Source organism: Chionomys nivalis, chromosome 1 (assembly GCF_950005125.1).
Source record: "Chionomys nivalis chromosome 1, mChiNiv1.1, whole genome shotgun sequence".
In the NCBI taxonomy this organism is placed as follows: domain Eukaryota; kingdom Metazoa; phylum Chordata; class Mammalia; order Rodentia; family Cricetidae; genus Chionomys; species Chionomys nivalis.
Window position 1 is genome coordinate 34029421 of NC_080086.1, and position 25672 is coordinate 34055092.

The following is a 25672-nucleotide window of genomic DNA, read 5'->3' on the forward strand; positions in this document are numbered from 1 at the left end:
AGTAGACAGAACAGAATGCTGGGAGAAAGAAGCCGAGTCAGGCAGTCGCCATGATTCTCCCACTCCAGACAGACGCAGGTTAAGATCTTTCCTGGTAAGCCAGCTTGTGGTGCTACACAGAATATTAGAAATGGGTTAGATCAATATGTAAGAGCTAGCCAATAAGAGGCTGGAACTAATGGGCCAGTCAATGATTAAAAGAATACAGTTTCCATGTAATTATTTTGGGACATAAGTCATGTGGGCGGCCGGGTGCCGGGGATGCAGCCCCGCCGCTCATATTACAACAAGCTGAAGCAGGATTGAGAGTTCCAGGCTAGGGTGCAAAGTGAAACTCTCCACCAAGAGGCAAAGAGCTGGGGTGTAGCTGAACGGTGCTCCTTGCCCAGCATGCTCAAGGTTCAGGATGCTCAAGACCTTGGGTTCCATCTCAACACTGTAAAAACCAATTTAAAATGTCTCCCAACTGTGAGTCAAAGTTCGCAAGGAAGTTTATTTCACCATATGCTCAGGGTTCAGGGCTTATTATTTTTCCATTTCCAACGTTGGGTGTTTCCCTTCCAGAGTCCATCATACCACTGTCCAGTGCCTCAGGGAAAAGACCACAATGCACTTCAATAGGGTGACAATTGCTAACTGAGAGGGATCAGAACACATTTGATCATAAAGGGCATTTCTTGAGCACTGAAATCTAACGGGGTTTGCTCTGCTAGGTTTAGGGCTTGCTTTAGGGAGCTGTCATCCCTTGCTGGGCTTTCCTTTTGCAGTAGTGCTGTCAATCCTATGGCTGACCATTGTTGGATCTTGGAAACATAAAGTTTGCTGATTTTGCATGTAGTTTTACAGCTGGAAAGGAATTTTGCTTCAGGATGAATCAGACTCAATCTTACCTTTCCCTGATTTAGATGGTATTTAAATAAGACTGGGCTATCAAGTCTAATGGAAAAAGTTAAGATGTGGGACTGTTAGGATAGAAAGAATTTTTCATTTACAGTTTTACATGGAACATGAATTTCATGGGGCAATAGTGGAACATTATGGAATGAATTCATGTCTCTTCCCCAAATTCATATTGATGCTTTAAGCCCCAGCATGGTTTCACTAGGAATAAGGAAGTAATTAAGAGCAAATCAGATATTAGGGGCCCAAATTTTTTTGACTTTTTTTTTAATTTCCACTTCCTCCCCTCCTCCCATTTCTCTCCCCCTCTTCCCCCTCCCCCTCCCTCTCTCTCTGCAGTCCTAAGAGCAGTCAGGGTTTCCTGCCCTGTGGGAAGTCAAAGGTCCTCCCCCCTTCATCCAGGTCTAGGAAGGTGAGCATCCAAACTGCCTAGGCTCCCACAAGGCCAGTACGTGCAGTAGGATCAAAATCCAGTGCCATTGTCCTTGGCTTCTCAGTCAGCCATCATTGTCAGCCACATTCAGAGAGTCCAGTTTGCTCACATGCTCCATCAGTCCCAGTCCAGCTGGCCTTGGTGAGCTCCCATTAGATCAGGCCCACCGTCTCAGTGGGTGGACGCACCCCTCGCCATCCTGACTTCCTAGGTCATGTTCTCCCTCCTTCTGCTCCTCATTTGGACCTTGGGAGCTCAGTCCAGTGCTCCAGTGTGTCTCTGTCTCTAGTTTCATCCATCGCCGGATGAAGGTTCTATGGTGATATGCAAGATATTCATCAGTGTGGCTATAGGATAAGGTTAATACAAGCACCCTCTCCTCTGCTGCCCACGGAATTAGTTGAGGAAAGCCCCTTGGACACCTGGGAACCCCTCTAGAGCCAAGACTCTAGCCAACCCTAAAATGGCTCCCTTAGTTAGGATAACTTCTTCCCTGCTCCCATATCCACCCTTCCTCCATCTCAATTATCCCATTCTTAGGGGCCCAAATTTTGCCTGGACTAGTGTATTAGACACTGCAGTCTTCTTTTTGAGCTCCTTTCCTGTGTGCCCTCACCTAGATTACATACATACCCATGAAAGTTACGTGAGGTACACAAGGCAGTCCACACGCGAGCTAGAACCCTCTTCAGATGGACCCTGTCGGACCCACACATAGCGCAGGCACCAGAACTGCGCTCGCACAAATGCCACTTAAGCTGCCTAGTCTGCGGTGTTTGTTTATGAGAACCCGAGCAAAGCACTACGCTGAAAAAGCAGGAGCACTGAGTTAATGTGTTATCCCACATTCTTCACCTGTGACCATACACAGCACTACAGAGTATCTAAAGTGCGGACTATTGTGTGTGTGCACAATATATATGTATGTGTATCATAATAATTATATTGTATATAATATATAATTCAATAATTATGAATATATATATGACTGCCAAAAGAACAGAGTTACCAGAACACTAAAAAAAAAATTGGAGGCCTTCCATGAAATTGACTTTCATATTTTTTTCTTAAAATTATATATATTAATTTTATTAGACTCAAAAATTTAAGTTTTCAAGACAGGCTGTCCTAGAACTCACTCTGTAGACCAGGCTGGCCTCGAACTTACAGAGAACCACCTGTCTCTGCCTCCCTGAGTGCTAGGATTAAAGGTGTGCCCACCACCGTCCTCGAAAGTAAGTTAAAATACCGTCCCTGCATTTCCTAAGGTTCGGTCTTTCAGGCCCGTGTATGTTACCTGTGTCCTTGCCACATGTGAGTGTTCAGTACTTAAAAGTCGAAATCAACCTTTTTCACCTTTTCAATTTAGAATAGTTTGTACTTTTATTTCTCTGACAGACATTGAAACTAATTATTTTAGAATGTTTATCCATAAACATTATCCAAAAGCACCTCATGTTTCAGGAGTGGCACAGAGGCAAACTTTAAACAGTACTCCTGAATACAAAATAATGGTGGCTTCAAACCATATTAGTTCTAAGAGAAAATTACCAACATTATTACTTCAGAAGTACTAATATAAAACATAGATGAACATTTTAATTTCCTATGACTGAATGATTAAATTGCACTAAACATAATGGTTACTGGTTTTTTATATTCAGATTCATGGAGCCAAGCTGGTCTCTGACTATGTAAGCCAGGGATGCAGGTGAACCTTATAGCCCCACTTCTCCAGTGCTAGGGTTCCAGGTGTGTAGCATCACATCAGTTACAGGACTTTGTGCATGCTAGTAAGCACTCCAGCACCTGAGCTACATCCCCAGATCCTAAATGTAATTTGGAATATTTTACATAGGTAAAAATTTAAAATATTAGGAAATTGAGGCAGAAAGACCAATTTGAAGCCAGTCAAGGCTACATTGTGAGTTTCAGGTCGATTTGAGCTACAGAGTAAGATCATGTCTGAAAAATCAAAACAACAAAAAGTTAAGAATACAAAGACCTTCAATGATGTTAAACCAAATATGTTCTACTTTTACAAATTAAAAATTGAATATAAAATGTATTGAGATTTAAAAGCATTTGATAAGTCATATAGTTGTGTGATAACTGCAGTTCATTTATTGAAGGGCACACTCCTCATCACTGAAACAAAGACAGGTCTGTCTGTAGTCTCTAAAATGCTTCTCAATAATGATAACATTTTTTGAACTAAAGTGCTCCATCTCCAAATGACTCAGAAACTAGCAAACCAACTCAACTGGGGGCTGGGGTGTGGCTCAGTGGTAGGGGGCTTGCTTAGGCTGCAGGTTTCATCCCTAGTATCAGACAAAAAATGATGCAACCTTGACCCAAACCATTAATAAAACTTATAGTAAGAATTACCTCTACTAATAATTATGAATCAAAAGTACACAGAGCATATATCCAGCCTGACCTAGGTATTCATATTTATACCATAAATAGGCTTTGTTTCATTTTCAGTGACCTAACATAGTTTTTAATTTTTATCTGTTCAAACCACATTTATTACTGGATAAGAGAGTAAAGACAATTTCTCATTGATAAGTGAAAGTATTTGTCATTAACCTTTATTTATTCATCTTTACAAACATGCCTTTCAGGGCCTAGGGAGATGATTCAGTGATTACGAGTGCTCTGTATTGCAAGTGAGCATGAGGAACTGAGTTCATGTGAAAAGTTGGGCATGGCTACAGAGGTCTGTAACCACAGCACTGAGAGGGGTGCAGGGAGCAGAGACAGGCAGATCCTGGGAGCTGGTTAACCAGCCAGCCAGCCCAAATGGCAAAACCTTGTCTCAAAACAGTAAGGTGGAGAGTGATGAAACAGAGGAGCACCTGGCTGTTCAGGGACCCAAGGCATTCCCAGAGGCCCCAATGAGAGGACAAAGAGGACCTAGTTCCGTGTCCTTGCCTACGAGTAGACTTGGCAAGGTCCAGTCTGGGTCTGGTGGCCAGGGCCTAAGAAGTAAAGGTTTTGGTTCTTAAGAACTTGGCTCTGTCCACTCCCAAAAAAGACTGGAGTAATCAGTCCCACGGCCATGATGTACCCAGTCTGTGATGCACTTGAGATAACCTGTGTTCCCTTTTGTACAACATTGCTTGATTGGTTTCCCGCTGACTTTGTCCCATTATATGATAGTTACCACTAACTTGGTCCCATTTCTCCCCTGAATATAGTACATAAGATGCTGTACACTTAAGAAGCTTGCTTGGCTTAAGATCTCCTGACCCAGTGTTCCCATCTTCTTCACCATCTCATCTCCTGCCCATCCCATTTAAGACCCTGGCACTGAAGCATGGCCTACTAGTCCAAGTCACCTGACATCCTGCTCTGGCCTCTCTACATGTGTCCTCTGAGTGTACTCATACACTCACATGTATGCATCACATACAAGCACGCCTTCATCAGGGTGTGATAGTTTAAGCCTATAATCCTAGCTGTTGTGGAATATTAGTTGAAGATGTGTTACATTCATTTATGCGGTGGAATATTTATTTAATGATGCAAAGATGTGTTGTATTCTTTTATGTTGCATTTGTTTAACTCTGTGAAGCTGGGTTACTTTGCCTGCCTAAAATACCTGATTGGTCTAATAAAGAGCTGGACAGCCAGCCAATGGCTTGTCAAGAGAGGGAAGTAGGTGGGACTGCCAGGCAGAGAGAATAAATAGGAGAAGCAGGAAGGCAAAAGAGGAGCAAGAAGAGGAGGAGGACATCAGAAGCCAGCCACCCTGCTATACAGCAAGCCATGGAGTACGACGAAGTAAAGAAAGGCATAGAGAATAAAGAAAGATAAAAAGCTCACAGGCAAAATGTAGACAGAATAATTTAAGAAAAGCTGACTAGAAATAAGCCAAGCTATGGCCAGGCATTCAGAAGTAAGAATAAAACTCCATGTATTTATTGGGAGCTGAGAGCAGGCCCCAAAGAGTAAAGAGTGAAACAACCAAATACACCTAGCACAAGAGAGACTGAGGCTTAAACGCTGCTGCAAGTTCAAAGACTTGCCTGGGCTACAGTGTGAGACCCTGTCTCAAAATTCAGAACAAATCAAACAAAGAGCATGCCTTCTGCCTTTGATTTCAAGGCTCCTCTATTACATTTTTTTTTTTTTTTTTATTTTCGAGACAGGGTTTCTCCGTAGTTTTTGGTTCCTGTCCTGGAACTAGCTCTTCTAGACCAGGCTGGCCTCGAACTCACAGAGATCCACCTGCCTCTGCCTCCCGAGTGCTGGGATTACAGGCGTGCGCCACCACCGCCCGGCCTCTATTACATTTTTAACCATTCTTTTACTATAGACCTAAGAGCATCTTTGTCCATCAATATTCAGTCTCTTACAAGAAACAAGGTGTGGTGTTGGGGACTGTGGATCCCCAGACCCTGAATTTCTGGTAAACAATTTGTGTTTGCAGCTGCTCTGAGCACGAGACCCTCAGGAGTGGTTTCTGGTGGGTTTGGCTGGGGTATAGTTATTAGTTAAGGATCCCTATATAAGCTGCCCTGGAACACAATAAAGGGGGTATTCTTGGGGAATTCAAGGATGGCCTGTCTCTCTGTCTGTGTGTCGATCTCCAGGCCCTTGCCAACTGGTGAACGGTCCTGTAGTGTAGGCTGTAAGCTACAGGCACGACAGGATCGTAGTCTATGGAGTAGCATGGACACTACAACAAGGGAAGAGCATCATGAGTTCTCCAGGCAACCCTCACTGGAGTAAGTGGTCTATGAAGCACCAAAACAACCTCCTGGAATCCCTATAGGAGATCAGGGGTACAGCCACTAGCTGGGCTGCCAAACAGCTGCTGCCTGGCATCAACTTCAGTGGCCTTCCAAAGTCCTGAATGGAAAATAGATGACACCTAAGGAACATGATCCTGAGACCTGAAAACAATCCTTTCATACTGGCCGCCATTTTCCCCAAGTATACAAATCACTGATTTACCTAAGTATTTTCTAAAAGAAAATGTATTGTAAATAATCAAATAAAGTCATTTTGAAGTTGAATATTTATTCGAATATTATTTTCCCTTGTAAAGCACTCAATATGTAAGAAAAATAAACCAAGTTTGTGAGACTTTTTAAAATATATATATATATATATAGCCATTTTTGAAAAGTAAAAAGTTGGATTCTGTTTTCAATGGCAATAAGAAAGATACTGTTATTTTAAAACTACCATTTAAAAAGTAGTATTTTAAGAAATGTATACTATATTAACATGATGTGTTCTACAGAATGAATACATATATGAATGCCTATCTGAATTTGGAAGAAATATATGTGTTAAAAATCACACTGGAAAAACAACTGTTCTTTAAAAAAGAACTTGCTAGTAAACTGCATAAACTTTCACACTTGGGGTTTATAAAAAGAAAAACTCCCATCTACCCCATCCCCACAAGAAAAGAAAGAAAAAAAGGACAAAACGTGCTCAGTTTGAATAGAGCCATTACAGAACTCATTTCTGTACAACATGGAAGCCTGGGTACACAGCCAATGGTAACTCCTTAAAGTGCGTCTTTTGAAGATTTGTCTAATAAATAATTCCAATCTCAAATATAAAATATTTAACACAGACATGCAATAACAAAACTAAATCATTATAGTGTAAAGTTTTTAAAACTACTTTTAAAACTTTTGATTCATCAAAGAAAAAAGATATCAATACAATAGGCATTTTCATTCTCCAACAGTGAGCACCGTGTGCTCTTGTTATTTGGCAAATCTTTTGGAGTCGAACAAAAATAATGCAGTCTAAACAATATTTCTTCTGTCAATATAATAGGATTCCTCAGGCAGAGCAGGAAAGCGCAGAGGAGAGTTAGATTTTGGGAAGTTTTGGTGCGTTAACCACAGGGTTTGCCTCCTGTAAGTATCTCCTCCCTGCGCTCTTGTAGTCATAGGTGCAGCCGTGAGTTTCTGCGTAGCGATGAGATGCACAGAAGTTGTTTCCACATCTAAAGCACAAACAAAGTCCATGTGAATAGTCAGCTTTCCATAGAGGGCTCATCTCCTTAGGAGGGAAGAGAGTGACTTCAGGGAGTACAACAAAAGCCTAGGGTCTCCTCAGAAATTTCAGCACTGACAGTTCCACTCATAAGTATAAAGCCCCAAAAGAACATGGTAACTGTTTATGAATGACAGGTATATATCTTTTTGAAGTAAAAGAAAAACTGAAAAGCTGGTAACATGTCCATCATATCTGTTACACTTAGTAAATTTGAATTCTAAGAAATGAAGTTTCATGAGAAAATTAGGCTATATAAAAATTAGCTGTTTATGGCTGGGCATGGTGCTATATGCTTTTAATCTTAGCAGGAGGATGAGGGCGAGGCAATCAGATCTTTGTGAATTCAAGACCATCCTGGTGTACATAGCAAGGTCTAGGGCAGCCACATTTACATGATGAGACTCTGTCTTGTAAAATAAACAAAATCTGCAAACTAACAAAAAGCAATGATATGAGAGAGTGTAAAACAAAAAAATGTTATTTTTATATGAGCAGAATACACTCTAAAAGGCCAAAATTCTTTTCAATGTTTATCCTCACACTAACAGCAGATATCAATCAATCAATGCTAATAAATAATAAAGACATATTTATGAAAAGAAAAATAATCATTTTAAGTATATATTATCCATATGTTTTGAAATAACTGTACAAAATGTTAAAATATATAGTAAATGTCAATTTTGGTTAAACTTGGTTGAACTTAAAATAGAATCTAGAAGGAAGGGCTCTTCCAAACCACATTCAAACAACCAATTGGCTTAAATGTCCTGGTTCAATGACAGTGCAATCTCTACTTATGCCTTTTGGAAACTGATGAGCTATCTCTTTCGGGCCAATTATGAATTCATCTGAGGTCGCTACTAGAACATCATCTTGATATCGTAAATGGTCATTTAAACTGTTTTATTCTACATAATCCCCATGCTGAGTCCCTACAAAGAAAGCCTCTGAGTTTCTCCAGGGACACGTGCCTGCATTCGAAGCTGGTGGCCAGTCCTGTTTTCTTTCCACAAAGAAAACAATGTTTCATTATTTTCTTCTTTGTTTGAAGAGGGGCTTTCACAGGCGGAAGGTGGTGGGTGCTTTCTCCTGTTTAGAGAAAGAACACCTCATTAATATAAAATTCCAAATTTGGACAGCTACTAAGTATATTACTGACTTAGTCTATACAAATTAAATTTGTAATATTTTATGTCTAAAACAATTGTGAACTCTACCAGTGAAGGAACACTAAAATCTGGTGCGTGTGATATTTGTGTGCCTGTGATATTTGTGTGCCTGTGATATTTCTAACTAGGGTTTGGATTTCTTAGGTCTTCCTGTACACACTAATACTGTTTTGACCACACCTAATGGTAACCAACTTAATACAGTATAGCAAACATTAAAAAAAATTTAAGAAAAATCCTATCTTTTGGACCCTCTTGAAACAAAATAATCATTCTCTTTGCAAATACCAAGAAGTACCAGAATATCATGAAACTGATCTTTTACACCACAGAAAGTAAATTTGTCAACGATAGACAAGATGTTTGTTTCAAAACTTGAATTTCATTACCTTGAAGATAACATAGGGGCTAATGAAAGGGCCTAAGGGAATTCAATAACTAAGACCTACATAGAAAGAGAAAACTAACCCTGCAAGTCCCTGGCTTCTACCATGGCATGTACCTGTTCCATTCTTCATGGGAGAGGTCCTTGTTGAGAGGGAATTTGGAGTCTCAAAAGTAAAGAAAAATCTCTTTAAAGGAAACAGTAAAACAATGTTTTAGGTGCATTTAATGCCAACTCAGTTTACATATGGAAAAAGCCTTTGAACATCTTATTTTTGTTATTGTTTTGGTTTTTAGAGACAGGGCCTCTCTACATAGCCCTGACTGTCCTGAAACTCACTAGGTAGACCAGGCTGGCCTTGAATTTAGATATCTGTCTGTTTCTGCCTCCCAAATGCTGGAATTAGAGCTGTTGTCTACCACACCCAGTAAAGATATTATCAATATTCAGTTTAATTCTACAGATCCCTCTAGCTTTCCAAATATATTTACTAAATTCTATACCATTTTAACAATTTGATGCTTTGGTTTTAAAATAGGAGCACATTTGTTATAATAAAATAAATAAGTCAATCATTAATTGACGAGTTATATAGTTTTTGAAATGGACCAAAATGTCCCTTAGGTCGTAAACAGAAAGGTGCTGTCCATAGTCCTTAAAAGGAGCGATACAAGTGCACAGAGATTTCTGTTGGTATTCAAAGGCCAAGGAATAGAGCAAGAACTAGTCATAGGAATGGGCAGGGTACTGTTCATGGTGTATAGTCATTCTCCATCACTGAAAAAGGTGTGAGACTCTTTGTTGGAGGAGGGGTCTGCTTGTTGGTTGTTGTAATAGGAGCAGTGGGCGCCACTCTGTTGAAATAAGAGCAGCGGGCTAAGTTCCTAGCACCTGGCTGCCCGCATGGCTAGCTTTATACCCGAAATAATTACACAGAAACTGTATTCTTTTGAACACTGCCTGGCCCATTAGTTCCAGCCTCTTATTGGCTAGCTCTTACATATTGCTCTAACCCATTTCTAATATTCTATGTAGCACCACGAGCTGGCTTACCAGGAAAGATCTTAACCTGCATCTGTCTGGAGTGGGAGAATCATGGCGACTGCCTGACTCGGCTTCTTTCTCCCAGCATTCTGTTCTGTTTACTCCACCTACCTAATTTTCTGTCCTATCAAAGGCCAAGCAGTTTCTTTATTAATTAACCAATGAAATCAACACAAAACAGACGACTCCCCCCCATCATTTCCCCTTTTTCTGTTTAAACAAAAAAGAAAGGCTTTCACTTTAACATAGTAAGATTACATATAGCAAAACAGTTATAAAGCAAGAATTACAGTCACAATATTTATATCTATTTTATCTTTTATCATAACTAAGGAAAACTATAACTATAACTAACCATTCTTCAACTCCATCAAAGACTCCAGAAGGATATAATATTACCTAAGTAAACAAGAAATAAGTAACTTCTAAAATTCTAGAAATGACAGAGACATCTCGCTGCCTGTACAGTCACCCAAAGTTCTTTTGTACCGTTGGGGCATCCATCTTCAGCCTAAAGGCCCATAGTCATGAAGCAGGAAATTCCAAAGACAGTTCAGTCACTTTCTGTTGTGTCCTGCAGAATGTCTCGTAGACTCTTTCATGAATTATGAACCCCGAAAGACCATCTCACCTTTAGGCAAGTTCAGCAGTCTTCTCTCTGCGGGTTCTTTGTGTCCAGTTTATGCATCAGTCCATGCAAGAGCAGTTTCTTGCCCAAATGGCTATCAAACTCCATAAGGAGCCTCTTCGATGCCCATCTTCCTCTTGAAGTAGCTGGTGCTGCCAGAAGCAGACGTGTCTCATTGTCATGAAAAGCCCTAAATTATTAAAACATTTAAAATGCCATATTCTGTAGTCTTTGAAAGATATGAAGAATGCCTATCCAACTGAAATATATCTCTATATATCTAGAAAATCTAACTAACATGACTATAAGCTTTACTATTATTGATGATTATCCATTAGCAACCTATATTTCCTAATTATACATTACATTTTTATAATCACAATACCTTAATCAAGATCAGAAATATATATACATACAACAAAATTGACCTTAAAATCCACACCAATGCAAATTATTCATATCTATATCATATCCCCCTTTAAATGTAAAAGAATATTTATAAACAATATTTGGGAATATGGGCGCAATTTTTTCTCTCCAAACTGCTTCCTGCTGAATGGGGGCGCCATTAATTAGGTCTTTTATGGTATAACCTGTGTGCCAACTCAGTTGGCAGTTGAGCGAAGTAATTTTTTGAAAGTGTTCACAGCAACCTTTCAGGAGGGCGTGGTCTATCATACCATTTTGGGATACAAACAATCCACAGGGTCGCATCCTCTGTGAAAACAAAAGAAGACCCTCTCCAAAGCATCATATCCTTAGACCCATATTCTGAAATCATAATGCCCTTATATCCATTCTGGTTTAGTTTGGCAGCCCATATAATGAAATGTCTCTCTGTACTTAGCTCCTTTACAGTCAAAAATTTTAAAGAAAACACAATAATACAAAGAATCCACTCTCTGTGAATTTTCCATTTTTACGTGGTTTATTTTTCTTTATTTCTTTTAATCTATAACTATCTGTACTCTGTCTCTTTAAAGACTTTACCCTTTTTTTTAACCATTAACTTTATTCTCTATATTCTTTTCTTCTCTCTCTCAAGCCTACATACATTCATTCAACACTGTGATCCATTTATAGGTCTGAATCTGTCCTATTGTGAATCTGTAATTTTTTTTACTATCCAGGAGCATTTCTTAAAATGTTAACCACTGAGCAGTCCGTGCTGCGTCGGCTCCGTGACAGGTTCGGCCTCGCAGGCGCCTCCCATCCAGCACCGCCAAGATGCCCAAGAGGAAGGTTAGCGCGGACGGAGCGGCGAAGGCGGAGCCCAAGCGCCGCTCCGCGAGGCTGTCGGCCAAGCCCGCCCCTGCCAAGGTGGACGCGAAGCCGAAAAAGGCCGCGGGAAAGGATAAATCATCGGATAAAAAAGTGCAAGCAAAAGGGAAGCGGGGAGCAAAGGGCAAACAAGCGGAAGTGGCCGACCAGCAAACCACGGATCTGCCCGCAGAGAACGGAGAGACCGAAAACCAGAGTCCAGCCTCTGAAGGAGAAGAGAAAGAAGCCAAGTCCGACTAACCATCCATCCTGTCTGTCAATGTCCCCGCCTCCCTTCTTGTACAATCCAGAGGAATATTTTTATCAACTATTTTGTAAATGCGAGTTTTTTAGTAGCTCTAGAAACATTTTTAAAGGTGGGGAGAAATCCTGCCTCATCCCATTTTTTAAGTGTAAATGATTTTTTTAAGAGGTTAAATCACTTGCTGGTTGTTTATTTTTTGGTACAACCAGAAAATAGCAGGATACTGAATCAAGAGAGGCTGTGACTGTCTCGGGGGTCACCATAACATTCCGTAGAGGGGGCTAGTTTTATATCCTACAACACAAAGCATATACTAAGTGGTAATTTGGTGTCTTGGTCGTGCATTTGTGTCTGGAATATTTCCGTTATATCCGGTGTCGTGTTTTGTAGAACTGTTGGCTAAAAACCCACTCCTCGGTCCTTGCCCTGTCAGGACTGTCTGCCCATGGCAGTCCATTTTCCTAACAAGTGTAACAATGTGCTGTGAAACATTGAACTTTAGAGTGTGTCCTGTGTGTGGCATAAAATGGTGAGTCAGTGGAGTTGAGGATTGTGAGCAGTTTATGTGAGGTTTTGGGGAAGACTCGCCAAGTTTGAGGATGGAACATCACTTGGAGTAAGTTCAAAGAGAAACAACACATGGCTCTTTTGGGTACGTGAACACAATGTATGACTCCTCAGAGTTTGGGTACATGTTTTAAGAATTGAAATGTCTGTGTACTTTACTCCTCAACCAATAAATTCTCCGTTGTGAAAGAGTAAAAAAAAAAAAAAAAAAAAATGTTAACCACTTCTTAAAAACTTAAGTTGCACCATGTAGGGGTAATATGGTACTACCTGTTTACTGCCAGTCTAAACCTTAACTGCGCTGTTATTATGGTAATTACGGTAGTTCCTGCCTGAGACCAGCACAGTTCATCATGGCGGAGCTGAGCTGCTCCTGCCTCAGAGCCATTTGGTGTCCCTGAGCCACATACAGTTCCAGGCACACAGTAGTCCACATTGCCATCAAGCAAGCCGTAGCACTTTACTCCAAATGATCCATTCAAAGACTCTGTCTCCTGCAGGAGCCAGACAGAAATTGCAATGGCGGCACAGCCCAGAAAGTCGGCATTTTAAAACAGCCAGTTTTTTCCTGCTGCTGAGTCAGGACAATTTCTTTGCAGCACGCAACCCATAAACAGCAAAAAGCTGTCTTAAATTCTCTCTCCTTTTTAAGCCCTCTCAGCTTTTACGTGGCGTTCATTACCATGCTGGGTGCCACTCTGTTGTAATAGGAGCGGTGGGCGCCACTCTGTTGAAATAAGAGCAGCGGGTTAAGTTCCTAGCACCTGGCTGCCCGCATGGCTAGCTTTATACCCGAAATAATTACAGGGATGTAGGGATATAGCCCCACCCATTGGGGGCGTGTTCGCCTTGGGCTAATGTGTACGGATAAATCTGCTGGGCGTGATCCCAGCAGCCCTTTTTTCTCTGCTTTTCCTGTTCTCCACGGGAACCTGTGGTCCTGTAAGTCTATTTCCTTATTAAAGCTGTATATATTTTTATAATCTGTCTGCATTCATTTACGCCGCCACATTTGGCGTCCAACGTTGGGCTATTTTGCCCCCGCCCTGGCACTGGGGGGGGGGCGCAAGCTCCATCTTTCCCAGCCTTTGCGAGCAAGTTAGTTACCAGAGCTCAGGAAGTGCGATTGGGCGAGCATAGCCTGCTAGCTTTTACAGCCCGCTCCCTGCTCGCTTTCCCTTCCCCCACTCCAGGCCACGATACAGTCGCAGAGCAGCGACCCCCATGGAGCAGTTAATAGCTCCCTGCCCGTGGTGGCACAGGCCGTTAGGATTTGCTGAAGGAGGCAGAGGCAGGAGGATCACGAGTTCGAGGCCAGCCTGGGCTACACATTTAAATATGGCGGCGTAAATGAATGCAGACAGATTATAAAAATATATACAGCTTTAATAAGGAAATAGACTTACAGGACCACAGGTTCCCGCGGAGAACAGGAAAAGCAGAGAAAAAAGGGCTGCTGGGATAACGCCCGGCAGATTTATCCGTAAACATTAGCCCAAGGTGAACACGCACCCAATGGGTGGGGCTATATCCCTACACACGGAAACTGTATTCTTTTGAACACTGCCTAGCCCATTAGTTCCAGCCTCTTATTGGCTAGCTCTTACATATTGATCTAACCCATTTCTAATATTCTGTGTAGCACCATGAGCTGGCTTACCAGGAAAGATCTTAACCTGCATCTGTCTGGAGTGGGAGAATCATGGCGACTGCCTGACTCGGCTTCTTTCTCCCAGCATTCTGTTCTGTTTACTCTACCTACTTAATTTTCTGTCCTATCAAAGGCCAAGCAGTTTCTTTATTAATTAACCAATGAAATCAACACAAAACAGAAGACTCTCTCCCATCAGTTGGTTCCTGGCCACCTGGCTAGCTTAGACCCAAAATAATCACACAGAAACTGTATTAATTAAATCACTGCTTGGCCTATTAGCTTTAGCTTCTTATTGGCTAATTCATTAATTTAACCCATTTCTATTAATCTGTGTATTGCCACGTGGCTGTAGTTTATTAGATAAAGTTCCAGCATCTGTCTTAGGAAGCGGATAAATGGCTTCTCCCCTCCACCTTCCTTCTTCCAGTACTCAGTCCAGTTTTCCCCACCTACCTAAGTTCTGTCCTATCAACAAGCCAAGGTATTTTCTTTATTCATTAACCAATAAAAACAACACATAGACAGAAGGACCTCCCACATAAACTCTTAATCTCAGGGTCATAGGTTTGGGGCCCCATGTAGGGCACGATTTGTAAGTGGAGACTAAAGCTTCGTTTCCCAGCCATCCAGACCTGAATCATCACACAGAAACTATATTAATTACAACATTGTTCAGCCAATGGCACAGGCACATTTCTAGTTCTTACATCTTAAATTAACCCATTTCTATTAGTCTATGTATCGCCATGTGGCTATGATGTTACCTCATTTTCTACTAGTCTTGTTTCCTCGGTAGCTGGCTAATATCTGCTTGACTCCCCCTTCTCTCTCTCTCTCTCTCTCTCTCTCTCTCTCTCTCTCATTTTATATATATTAATATATATTATACATATTATATAAAATATATAATATATTTTCTATGAAAGCCTCAAGCCATTCAGAGATAAATATTTCATGCTATCAGTCATTATTATTGTATGCCATTCTAATATTTTAATTGGTATTGAAGGCTACTTTTCCAGAGACATTTCCTGCCATTTATCATTTTAAGCATTTCTCTAAATAAAATGGCATCCATAATTTCTTCTTCTAGTAAAATGCTACTTATCCTGTAAGACATTACCAATTAATATTCTGTTCTCCAAGCATCCTCTCCTATGTGTGTCAAACATAAGTAAAATGAAGTAACACTCAAGTAAGGGGTACTTCTCTGAACAGGATTAGTTATTTGTAATAACTAACTCCATTATGGTTCCTAGCTAAATATTTGATCTAATGCAATAATCACTCACCCAACAGAAATCCAAAGGGTGACAAATTAATGTTCCAAATGCAAACTTGATAGTCAGCTGTCTGAAGCTGATGGCTGTAACTACAATAATGGGTAAAATCTCTAAAGGATAACCGCTAGTGAAGAGAACCAGAAAAAGAACTTAGTAATTTACTTTAAGGATATACAGAACCTTCTTGGTACCCAGGATGAGGAAACAGCAGCAGGTGTCATAGGCTCTAGTTTGGGGAATGATGGGTTTTTGACAGTTCCTGATGCCTTCAACAGAAGTTAGATCAAACCACAGAAAGGTTACATGGAGACCGAAAGAAAATTTAAAACAGAAGAAACAGATTTTTAGTAAAAGGGTTAGAGTATAGCTTACTAGTAAATAATTTCCCTGGAATGCTCAAGGCCTTGAATTTGATCCCTATTACCACAAAATAAACAAAACCCTAACCAGGAATAAAACAAAAGCAAATAAAAACAAAATATTCAATAACAACGCTATCTAATTAAAGAGGAACAAGAACTGGCAATATAATCTTGGTAGTAAACCATAGGCTTAGCAGGAACAAGGCCCTGAATTTGGTCCTCAGCATCATGTTGGAGGGGAAAGGGAGGAGATAATGAAAGAACACCAAAGCTACAAGGACCTAAAACTCATGTAAGATAACAGTGCCACAGCACCTAGGGGCCTGGCCCTCAGCAGCAGCAGTGTCAGGAAAGCAGTGGATGGATGGGCGAAGGAGCGGTGCAGCAGCAAAGGCCAGGAGGCAGAGATGACAACAGAGCAGGATAGACCTGAGTGTGCGTCAAGGGAAAATAACATTTCTAACATTAAAAGAGGATACATGAGTCACACCTTGGGCAGAACACCTCTGCTCCACCAGAGGCCACACCAGCACCAAGATCCCCATAGGCTACACGGGCACCCAGAACCAAAAAGGACCCCTGACTAGACCAGAGGCCACTCCAACTGCCAGATATCCAGTCCCTAGCTTGAGCAGAGACCCTAATCAATCACTGGCTACTCTGGCAAGAAGACCAGAGAGGAAACAGAAACCAGGAAACAAAACACCCATCCAACAAAGTCAAACTCAGAAATAAGCACCTAGCCTATAACCATCCTAAACCCAGATGCCTAAACACCAGTATAAGAACACAATCAACAACAGCCAGGGCAATATGCTACCACGAGGGCAACCCTCTGATTCAAAGCAAGCTTTATTGTCAAAATGCAATCAAAATATAACACAACATTCCCCCCTTTTGTCTAAATAAAAATGGAAGGTTTTAACTTTAAAATACTAAAACTATATAAACAATTACCAGGAAAGAATTACATTCACAATGTCCAATCCATTTATATTTGACAAATTCAGAGAAAATATTCCATTACTCATCCTATCTTGATGAGTTGAAAGTTTTATACCCAATTTACTTTCTATCCTAACTTGTATTACCAACCCCAAACTATCCTTTTATATCTCTCAACCTTATATACTTATACTTCTGTTTTGAGTTTCTTTTTGAAAACTGTAACTATAATTTTCTAGTCTTCAACCCCATCAGAGACCCAAGAAGGATATATTACCTGAGTAAACAGGAGAGCAGAGCAAACAACTTCCAAAACTATAGAAATGACAGAATCAGTTGGCTGCATGGACAATCAACCAAGGTTCTTCTGTAACATTGGGGCATCAATCTTTGTCCTACAGGCCTAGGATATATGACAGACTTTTCTGTGAAGCAGGAATTTTGAAGAACTTCTCCACCATATCTTGGCAAGGCTTGACAGTAGCTTTCTTTTGTGTCCTTCTTGTCCAATTTGGACAGCATAAAGTTAGTAGTCATGGGAAGGGCAGTTTCTTGCCCAGTGACTAACTTTTGTCACAAAGAAAACGAAGTCCATATAAAGTTTCTTTGATGCACATCATCTTCACTGAAGTAGATCAGTGCTGCCACGAGCAGACATGTCTCATTGTCATATAAAGTCTTATAGTATTAAAACATCTTAAATGCCATATTCTGTAGATCTCTGAAGTATCTGAAGACCACCCATCTACCTAAAATATATATCTCTCTATATATAATTTGATTGTAATAGGTGACTAACTACCAACCTGTATTTATTTATTAACCTAGACAGTTTGTAGTAACAACTTTCAAGGATGAGAAATTTAAATTACATTGTTAAATGAGCTGCATAGGTACAATACCTTAAACAAGAGTAGAAACATATGTACAGAATGTTCTAACAAAAATAACCTTAAATTTGTATCAATATACAAAAATATCTTTTTTAAGATATGACATGATTTTTATTTATTATTATAGGAATAATATATTGTTTATTGTTAATAATAATAATTTATTGTTGTTGTTGTATGGTTTTTAAATTGATTTTTATTGAGCTTTACATTTTTCTCTGCTCCCCTCCCTGCCTCTCCCCTCCCCACTTCAACCCTCCCCCAAGGTCCCCACGCTCCCAATTTACTCAGGAGATCTGTTTCTCCTTCCCATGTAGATTAGATCTATGCAAGTCTCTCTTAGTGTCCTCATTGTTGTCTAGGTTCTCTGGGATTGTGTGGTTTGTAGGCTGGTTTTCTTTGCTTTATGTTTTAAAAACCACCTATGAGTGAGTACATGTAATAACTGTCTTTCTGTGTCTGGGTTACCTCACTCAAAATAATGTTTTCTAGCTCCATCCATTTGCCTGCAAAATTCAAGATGTTGTTATTTTTTTCTGCTGTGTAGTACTCCATTGTGTAAATGTACCACATTTTTTCTTATCCATTCTTCGGTCAAGGGGCATTTAGGTTGTTTCCAGGTTCTGGCTATGACAAACAAAGCTGGTATGAACATAGTTGAACATAGGTCCTTATGGCACGATTGAGCATCCTTTGGATATATACCCAAAAGTGGTATTACTGGGTCTTGAAGAAGGTTGTTTCCTAATTTTCTGAGAAATCGCCACACTGACATCCAAAGGGGCTATACCAGCATGCATTCCCACCAGCAATGCAGAAGTGTTCCCTTTCCCCCACAACCTCTCCAGCATAAGTTGTCATCAGTGTTTTTGATCTTGGCCATTCTTACAGGTGTAAAATGGAATTTCAGAGTTGTTTTGATTTGCATTTCTCTGATGACTAAGGATGTTGAACATTTCCTTAAGTGTCTTTCAGTCATTTTAGATTCCTCTGTTGAGAGTTCTCTGTTTAGGTCTGTACTCCATTTTTTTTTTAAATTGGATTGTGTGTTCTTTTGGTGACCAATTTCTTGAGTTCTCTGTATATTTTGGAGATCAGACCTCTGTCTGATGTGGGGTTAGTGAAGATCTTTTCCCATTCTGTAGGCTGTCGTTTTGTCTTGTTGACCGTGCCCTTTTCTTTACAGAAACTTTTCAGCTTCAGGAGGTCCTATTTATTAATTGTTTCTTTCAGTGTCTGTGCTGCTGGGGTTCTATTTAGGAAGTGGTCTCCTGTGCCAATGTGTTCAAGTGTACTTCCCACTTTCTCTTCTATAAGGTTCAGTGTGGTTGGCTTTATTTTGAGGTCTTGGATTTGGACTTGAGTTTTGTGCATGGTGATAGATATGGGTCTATTTTCATTCTTCTACATGTTGATATCCAGTTATGCCGGCACTACTTGTTAAATAGACTTTCTTTTTTCCATTTGATATTTTTTTGCTTCTTTGTCAAAAATCAGGTGTCCGAAGATGTGTGGATTGATATCTGGGTCTTCTATTTGGTTCCATACAAAAATATCTTAAACAAGAGTAGAAGCATACACAATACACAATTCTTTACAGACCTTGAATAACAATACTCAACTTCATAGAAAAAACAAAAAAACCAGGATAGCTGAACCAATCTTGTACAGTAAAAGAACTTCTGAAGGTATCACCATTCCCAATTTCAAGCTGTACTACAGAGCTACAGGAATAAAAAAAATGCATTGTATTGGCATAAAAACAGACATGTTGATCAATGGAATTGAATTGAAGACCCAGACATAAATCCACCACATATGCCTAATTTTGATAAAGTCAGAAATATGCAATGTAAAAAAAGAAAGCATCTTCAACAATGGTATTGTTTTAACTGGATGTTACCATGTAGAATGCAAATAGAACCGTATCTATCACCCTGCACAAAACTCAAGTCCAAATGAATCAAAGACCTGACCATAAAACTAGATACACTGAACTTGATAGAAGAGAAAGTGGAGGATAGACTTGAATGCACTGACACTGCAGACAGTTTTCTGAACAGAATACCAAGAGTGTAGGCACTGAGATGGACAATTAATAAACAGGACCTCATGAAATTGAAAAGTTTTTATACAGCAAAAGAAACTATCAACAGAACAAAATAGGAAAATTTTTACCAATCCCATATCTGACAGAAGGCTAATATCCAATATATATATATATATATATATATATATATATATATATATATATATATATATATATATATAAAACCTCAAGAAACTGGATTATCAACAAACCAAATAATTCAATTAAAAAATGGGGTACAGATTTAAGTAGAGAATTTTCAACAGAGGAATCTCAAATGGCCAAGAAGCACTTAAAGAAATATTCAGTATCCTTAACCATCAGGGAAATGCAAATCAAAATGATTCTGAGATGCTGAGAGCTACCATGAGAGTATACAACAGGTGACAACTAGTGTTCAGCAGATATACCCAACAGACGAATGACTCTCTGATGGGGAGCCCCACTTGGAAAAGCCACGGAGTTACTGACTGTAAATGACCGATTGCTTCTCTCTAAATTTTTTCATGTGCCACTACATTTGTTCCCTAATAACAGCTATGGGTACTTTCCCACTGCTTGTGTGTTTATCTCATGTATATATTCCATCTATTGGGTACACAGGTGGTCAGGAAGATGATTTCTGCTTAATATGTATAATTTTGATGAATAGAAATACTAAAATATTTTTCATTATTCAGACTGACATAGGAAAGGTAATAGTATTCTCAGTCACAAAGACATCAAAATTTAAACTTCAGAACAAATTCAAAGCAAACTGGCTACCCCTGGAGGTGGATATCTGGTTGCTCCTAGAGACAAATACAGAAGGTCATTTACCCAGGTGTTTATTGCTGATTCAAGGTCAGAGCTTGAAGCAACTTTAGTAGACATAACTTTCTCAGCAATAGACTTTCTGCATGAACTCAATCTCAAGGTTCAGCCAACTAACTGTTTTCTGCCTGAGAAAGAGCTACATGCACAGGCAAGCATTACTCACTGCTCAATCAATGTGACCTCCCTAGCCTGAAAAAAACTGTGTGACTCATCTTGTGTTATAAAAATTGGTTGGGTCCTGAAAATGTAAGGTATGATTGTCCAGAGCTTTGCTGTGAGAGGAGAAACTGCTATGTAGAGCAACAAGGAGCATTCGTAGAGCTAATCAGGGAGCTCTGTAGAGCTATGCAGAGGAGCAAGAGAGATTTTCAGAGAGGAATTTTTTTTCAAGATGAAGTAAAAGAGAAAGTTACCATCAGAAAGCATGTGATTCCTTATTTACCCCTCAGATAGAAATGTCTATCCCTCACAGCATCAGTGGATTTTTTTTGCATGCCCTGGTGCTGACTGGAGGCTGGTCCCCAGTTAGCTATTCTGAGATTCTTTTTTTAAAAAAATATTTTATTTATTTATTTATTATGTATACAATATTCTCTGTTTGCCTGCAGGCCAGAAGAAGGCATCAGATCTCATTTTTAGATGGCTGTGAGCCACCATGTGGTTGCTGGGAATTGAACTCAGGACCTTTGGAAGAGCAGGCAATGCTCTTAACCACTGAGCCATCTCTCCAGCCCCTGAGATTCTATCTTATACCTGTCTTATACATTCAAAAACCCAAGTGACAACTTATAATGGCAAGGATGTGGAATAAAGTGAACACTCCTTCATTGCTGGTGAGAGCGCAAATTTGTACAGTCACTTTGGAAATCAATATAGTGATTTCTCAGAAAATTGTTAATCGATCTACCTCATGACCCAACTATACCATTACCAGGGCATACACCCAAAGGACACTTCATCATGCCACAAAGACACTTGCTCAGCTATGTTTACAGCAGCTCTATTTGTGATAGCTAGAGACTGGAAACAACCTAGATGTCCCTCAACTGAAGAATGGATGAAGAAAATATGGCACGTTTACATGATGGAATATCACTCAGCTTTAAAAAGAATCATGAAATTTGCAGGCAAATGGATTTAAACAGAAAAAAAAATCATCACGAGTGAGGTAACCCAAATCCAAAAAGGCAAACATATTATGTATTCACTTGTAAGTGGCTATTAGCTCCAAAGGATAATCATGCTACAATCCCCAGACCCAGAGAGACTAAATAACAAGGAAAGCCCAAGGGGAGACGAATGGATCTCCCTGAGAAGGGAAAATTGAATAGATTTCACGGGTAGACTGGGGGAAGGTAGGGATGGAAACAGGATGGATTAGGTGGTGGAGTGGAAAGAGAGTGTACTTGGAGAAAGGACTGGAATTGGAGTGAATCTTGGAGGTGAGGTAGAAACTTAGCCCAATGGAAACTCCCAAAAATCCATGAGGGTGACCTCTAGAGAAGCCTCCTAGCAAAGGGTAAATGGAACATGAACCAACCATCTTTTTTAATGAGGCAAGGCTTCCAGTGGATGGATTGGCACACCACTCCAGCCACAAAACCTTCAACCTACATTTAGCCCGGCATGCAAGATGTGCTGAGGTAAAGGTAGTACAGAACCTGTAGGAGCAGCCAACCAGTGACTGGTGCAAATTGAGACCCATGCCACAAGAGGGAGTCCATGCCAGACACTGCCTGGTGGGCCAGGAACCAGCGTTTCAATATACTAAAGACCTAGGATAGAACCAAACACAATGTGGGGGTGGAGGGAGGAAAGTCAATGGAATGATTCCTAACAATACTGTATCTTTATAGTATAGTATTGTAAATTGTAGGAGCCAGAGTGATACCACAAGAAAATGACTCACAGAATCAACTAACCAGGACTCACAGGGGCTCACAGAGACTCAACCAACAATCAGGGAGCCCATATGAGTCTGAGTTAGGTCCTCTGCATATGTTATGGTTGTGTAGCTTGGTGTTCCTGTAGGACTCCTAACAGTGGGAACAGGGGCTATCTCTGACTCTTTTGCATGCTTTTAGGACATTTTAGCTCCTACTGGGTTTCCATGTCCAGCCTGACTATAACTTGACATGCCATGTTTGATTGATACCCCTGGGAAGCCTGCCCTTTTCTGAAGGGAAAAGAGGAGTGGATCTGGGGTAAGAGAGAATGTGGCAAAGGAAAGACTGGGAGGAAAGGAGAGAGGGGAAACTATGGTCAGAATGCAATATATGAAAAAAGAAAAAAATTAAATAATTTCATTTTATATCTTTAAAAAAAGAGGATAGATGACAGTAAACAAGAACGAATGGTGCTGGCACAAACATGAAAACCAGCGGACTAGAATAGTGTATCTCACCAATACAAGTTTACACCATATATGGCCAAACAATTTTTAACAGGGTTGCCAAGACCATTCAATGGGTAACAACAGTCTTTTTAACAAATGGAGGTTAGAACAACTGCAAAAGAATAAAGTTGATACCCTACAAAAGAGTCTGTTCACATGTCAGCCACCCAGTTCTGGTTATCCCATGTGATATCCCATGTGATTATTCCCATAGATCCAAACCTTCCGACCAGCCATCCCACCCACAAGGCCCCCCTGGGACCTCATGGCATCCTGCAACCTGAACCCAGTTGGAATGAAGGCTGAAAACACAGATGACTGAGATAATAAAAATAACTCAAGACATGAAAATAAAATTTGATAAAGAAAGCATCTCTGAAGAAAAGCCAAGCTGAAATAAAAATCCAAATAAAAGAAACTTGAAAAATAAAACACAATTATCAGACGAAAGCCTTATGGGTAGATTGGATCAAACAGAATATGGAATATCAGCTGTTGAAGACAAGGTAGTGGAGACAGATCATCCAGTAAAGAAGGCTGAAAATAATAAGACAGAAATAAAAAGAACAACAACAAAAATCAGTGATTGGAATAGTTGGTTCTTAGAAAAGATTAACAAAATTGACAAACCTTTAGCCAACTTAATCAAAATAATCAAATTCATAAAACCAGAGATGGGAAGACAAATATTACAATAGATACTGAAAAAATTCATAAAGAGAAACTTCAAAATATGTATTTTACTAAAATGAAAGATATAAAAGAAATGGACACATTTCTAGATATATGCTCTACAAAAATTAAATAAAAATGCAGTAATTTAAATAGACCTATAACAACCAATGACCAAGTGGTGGTAGTATACAACTTTAATCCCAACACAGAGGTAGATCTGTGAGTTTGAGGCCAGCCTGGTCTACAGAGCGAGTTCCAGGACAGCCAGAGCTCTTAAACAGAAAAACCCTGTCTCAAAAAATCCAAACCAAAACATTTTTAGAAAACTAAAAAAAAAAAAAAAAAATTATACAAAAAGAATAGACAGGAAGAAATAAACACAGAGCTGAAATTAATTAAAAAGAAACAATAACAACAAAACAATATAAACAATCAATGAAACCAATAGTTGGTTATTTTAAAACAATCAACAAGATTGAAAAACCCTTTATTCAAATTAACTGAAATGGAGAATACTCAAATTAATAAAATTAGAGATAAAAATGGAGCCGGGTGGTGGTGGCACACGCCTTTAATCCCAGCACTCAGGAGGCAGAGGCAGGTGGATCTCTGGGAGTTCAAGGCCAGCCTGGTCTACAAGAGCTAGTTCCGGGACGGGCACCAAAGCTACAGAGAAACCCTGTCTCGAAAAACCAAAAAAAAAAAAAAAAAAAAAAAAAGGAGACATTACAATAAATGCCAAGAAATTTCAGAGACTCCAAAAGAAGTTTAAAAATCTGTATTCCAGTAACTAAAACTCGTAAGAAATGAATTTCTCGATACATGTGACTACTAAAGTTAAATCAAGATCAAATAAGCAATTAAAACATACCCAAAACCCCAAGAGAAAGAGAATCAGTAATTAAAAGTCTTGAAAAGGTCCAGATCCAGATGGATTCCACACAGAATTCCATAAGACCATACAAGAAGAATTAACATCAATACTCTTTTAATTCTGTAAAACAGAAACTCAAGGAACATTTTGTAATCTTTTCTTATGAAGTCACTATTACTCTGAAACTAAAACCACAGACACAACAAAAATAGAAAAGTATAGACCAATATCTCTTATGAACAAAGAAATAAAAACTGTCAATAAAATACTTGAAAATCATATTCAAAAGCACATAACAGATTATTCAACAATCAAACTGACTTCAGCTTAAAGATGTAATGATAGTTCAATATACATAAATCAATAATCTACCACATAAACAGACAGAGAGACAAAACTCACATGATCATCTCATTAGATGCATAAAAGGCCTTTGACAAAATCCAACATCCCTTTTTGATAAGAAGCCCTGAGGAATACAAGGGACATGATCATTTCATCACCTATGCCCCAGCAATGAGTAAGCGCGCATGGGCAGCCCGTTTATGGCGGTTCTCCAGCTGTTCCTCTCCTGGGCGGTCCTAGATGCTCGTGTTACTGTCACACCCAAGGCTCCACGGTCTTCCTCTATGCTGTCTGTCCAGCGTTCTGGGCCTTCCTCTTCACCTTATCCCATGCGCTCCCCCAAGCAGTGCTGTGTTCGGGTATCTGCCATCATTCATTCTCATAACACAACTGAAGTATGTCAAGCGCAGTTACTGTACCTGTAGTTTACTTCCTTCTGTAGATGGGGCTGCTTCTTAATGTCATCACTGCGCAGCCTATCTCTTCATCTAACACCTAGAATCCTCCTGAGACCTGGTATCTCAAGCACATTCAGCCGCTGTTCTGAGGAGCATTTCATTGTCCAGGTTTCAGAGCTGTAAAGAAGGCAGCTCAAGACAAGTGTCTCATACACTTGTAATTTTATTGTTGTTATGTCTCTTCCTGACCAAACCT

At 39.8% G+C, this 25672-nt stretch overlaps 2 protein-coding genes across 9 annotated transcripts in view; one reads left to right on the plus strand and one right to left on the minus strand.

Annotated features, from left to right (window-relative positions):
* Positions 1-6390: 6390 nt before the first annotated feature.
* The window catches only part of Zfand4 (zinc finger AN1-type containing 4), a 93245-nt gene continuing 73963 nt past the window's right edge, over positions 6391-25672 (minus strand). For 7 of the 8 annotated variants that reach the window (XM_057757416.1, XM_057757370.1, XM_057757298.1 and 4 more), the window contains 2 exons: positions 8341-8458; positions 6391-7313 (listed from right to left, as the gene is read on the minus strand). In XM_057757416.1, coding sequence (XP_057613399.1) covers positions 7178-7313; positions 8341-8458 — 254 coding nt within the window. In that variant the 3' untranslated portion in view covers positions 6391-7177. The remainder of the gene's footprint in view (positions 7314-8340; positions 8459-25672) is intronic. The other variant, XR_009056335.1, reaches the window with a different exon arrangement.
* LOC130866679 (non-histone chromosomal protein HMG-14) lies at positions 11759-12876 on the plus strand. The gene has a single exon (XM_057758292.1). The coding sequence runs from the start codon at positions 11823-11825 to the stop codon at positions 12114-12116; it is 294 nt and encodes a 97-aa protein (XP_057614275.1). The 5' UTR covers positions 11759-11822; the 3' UTR covers positions 12117-12876.

Bases quoted from the DNA above. Each gene is read 5' to 3' on its own strand.
- LOC130866679 (XM_057758292.1), top strand. From the start codon at position 11,823: ATGCCCAAGAGGAAGGTTAGCGCGGACGGAGCGGCGAAGGCGGAGCCC.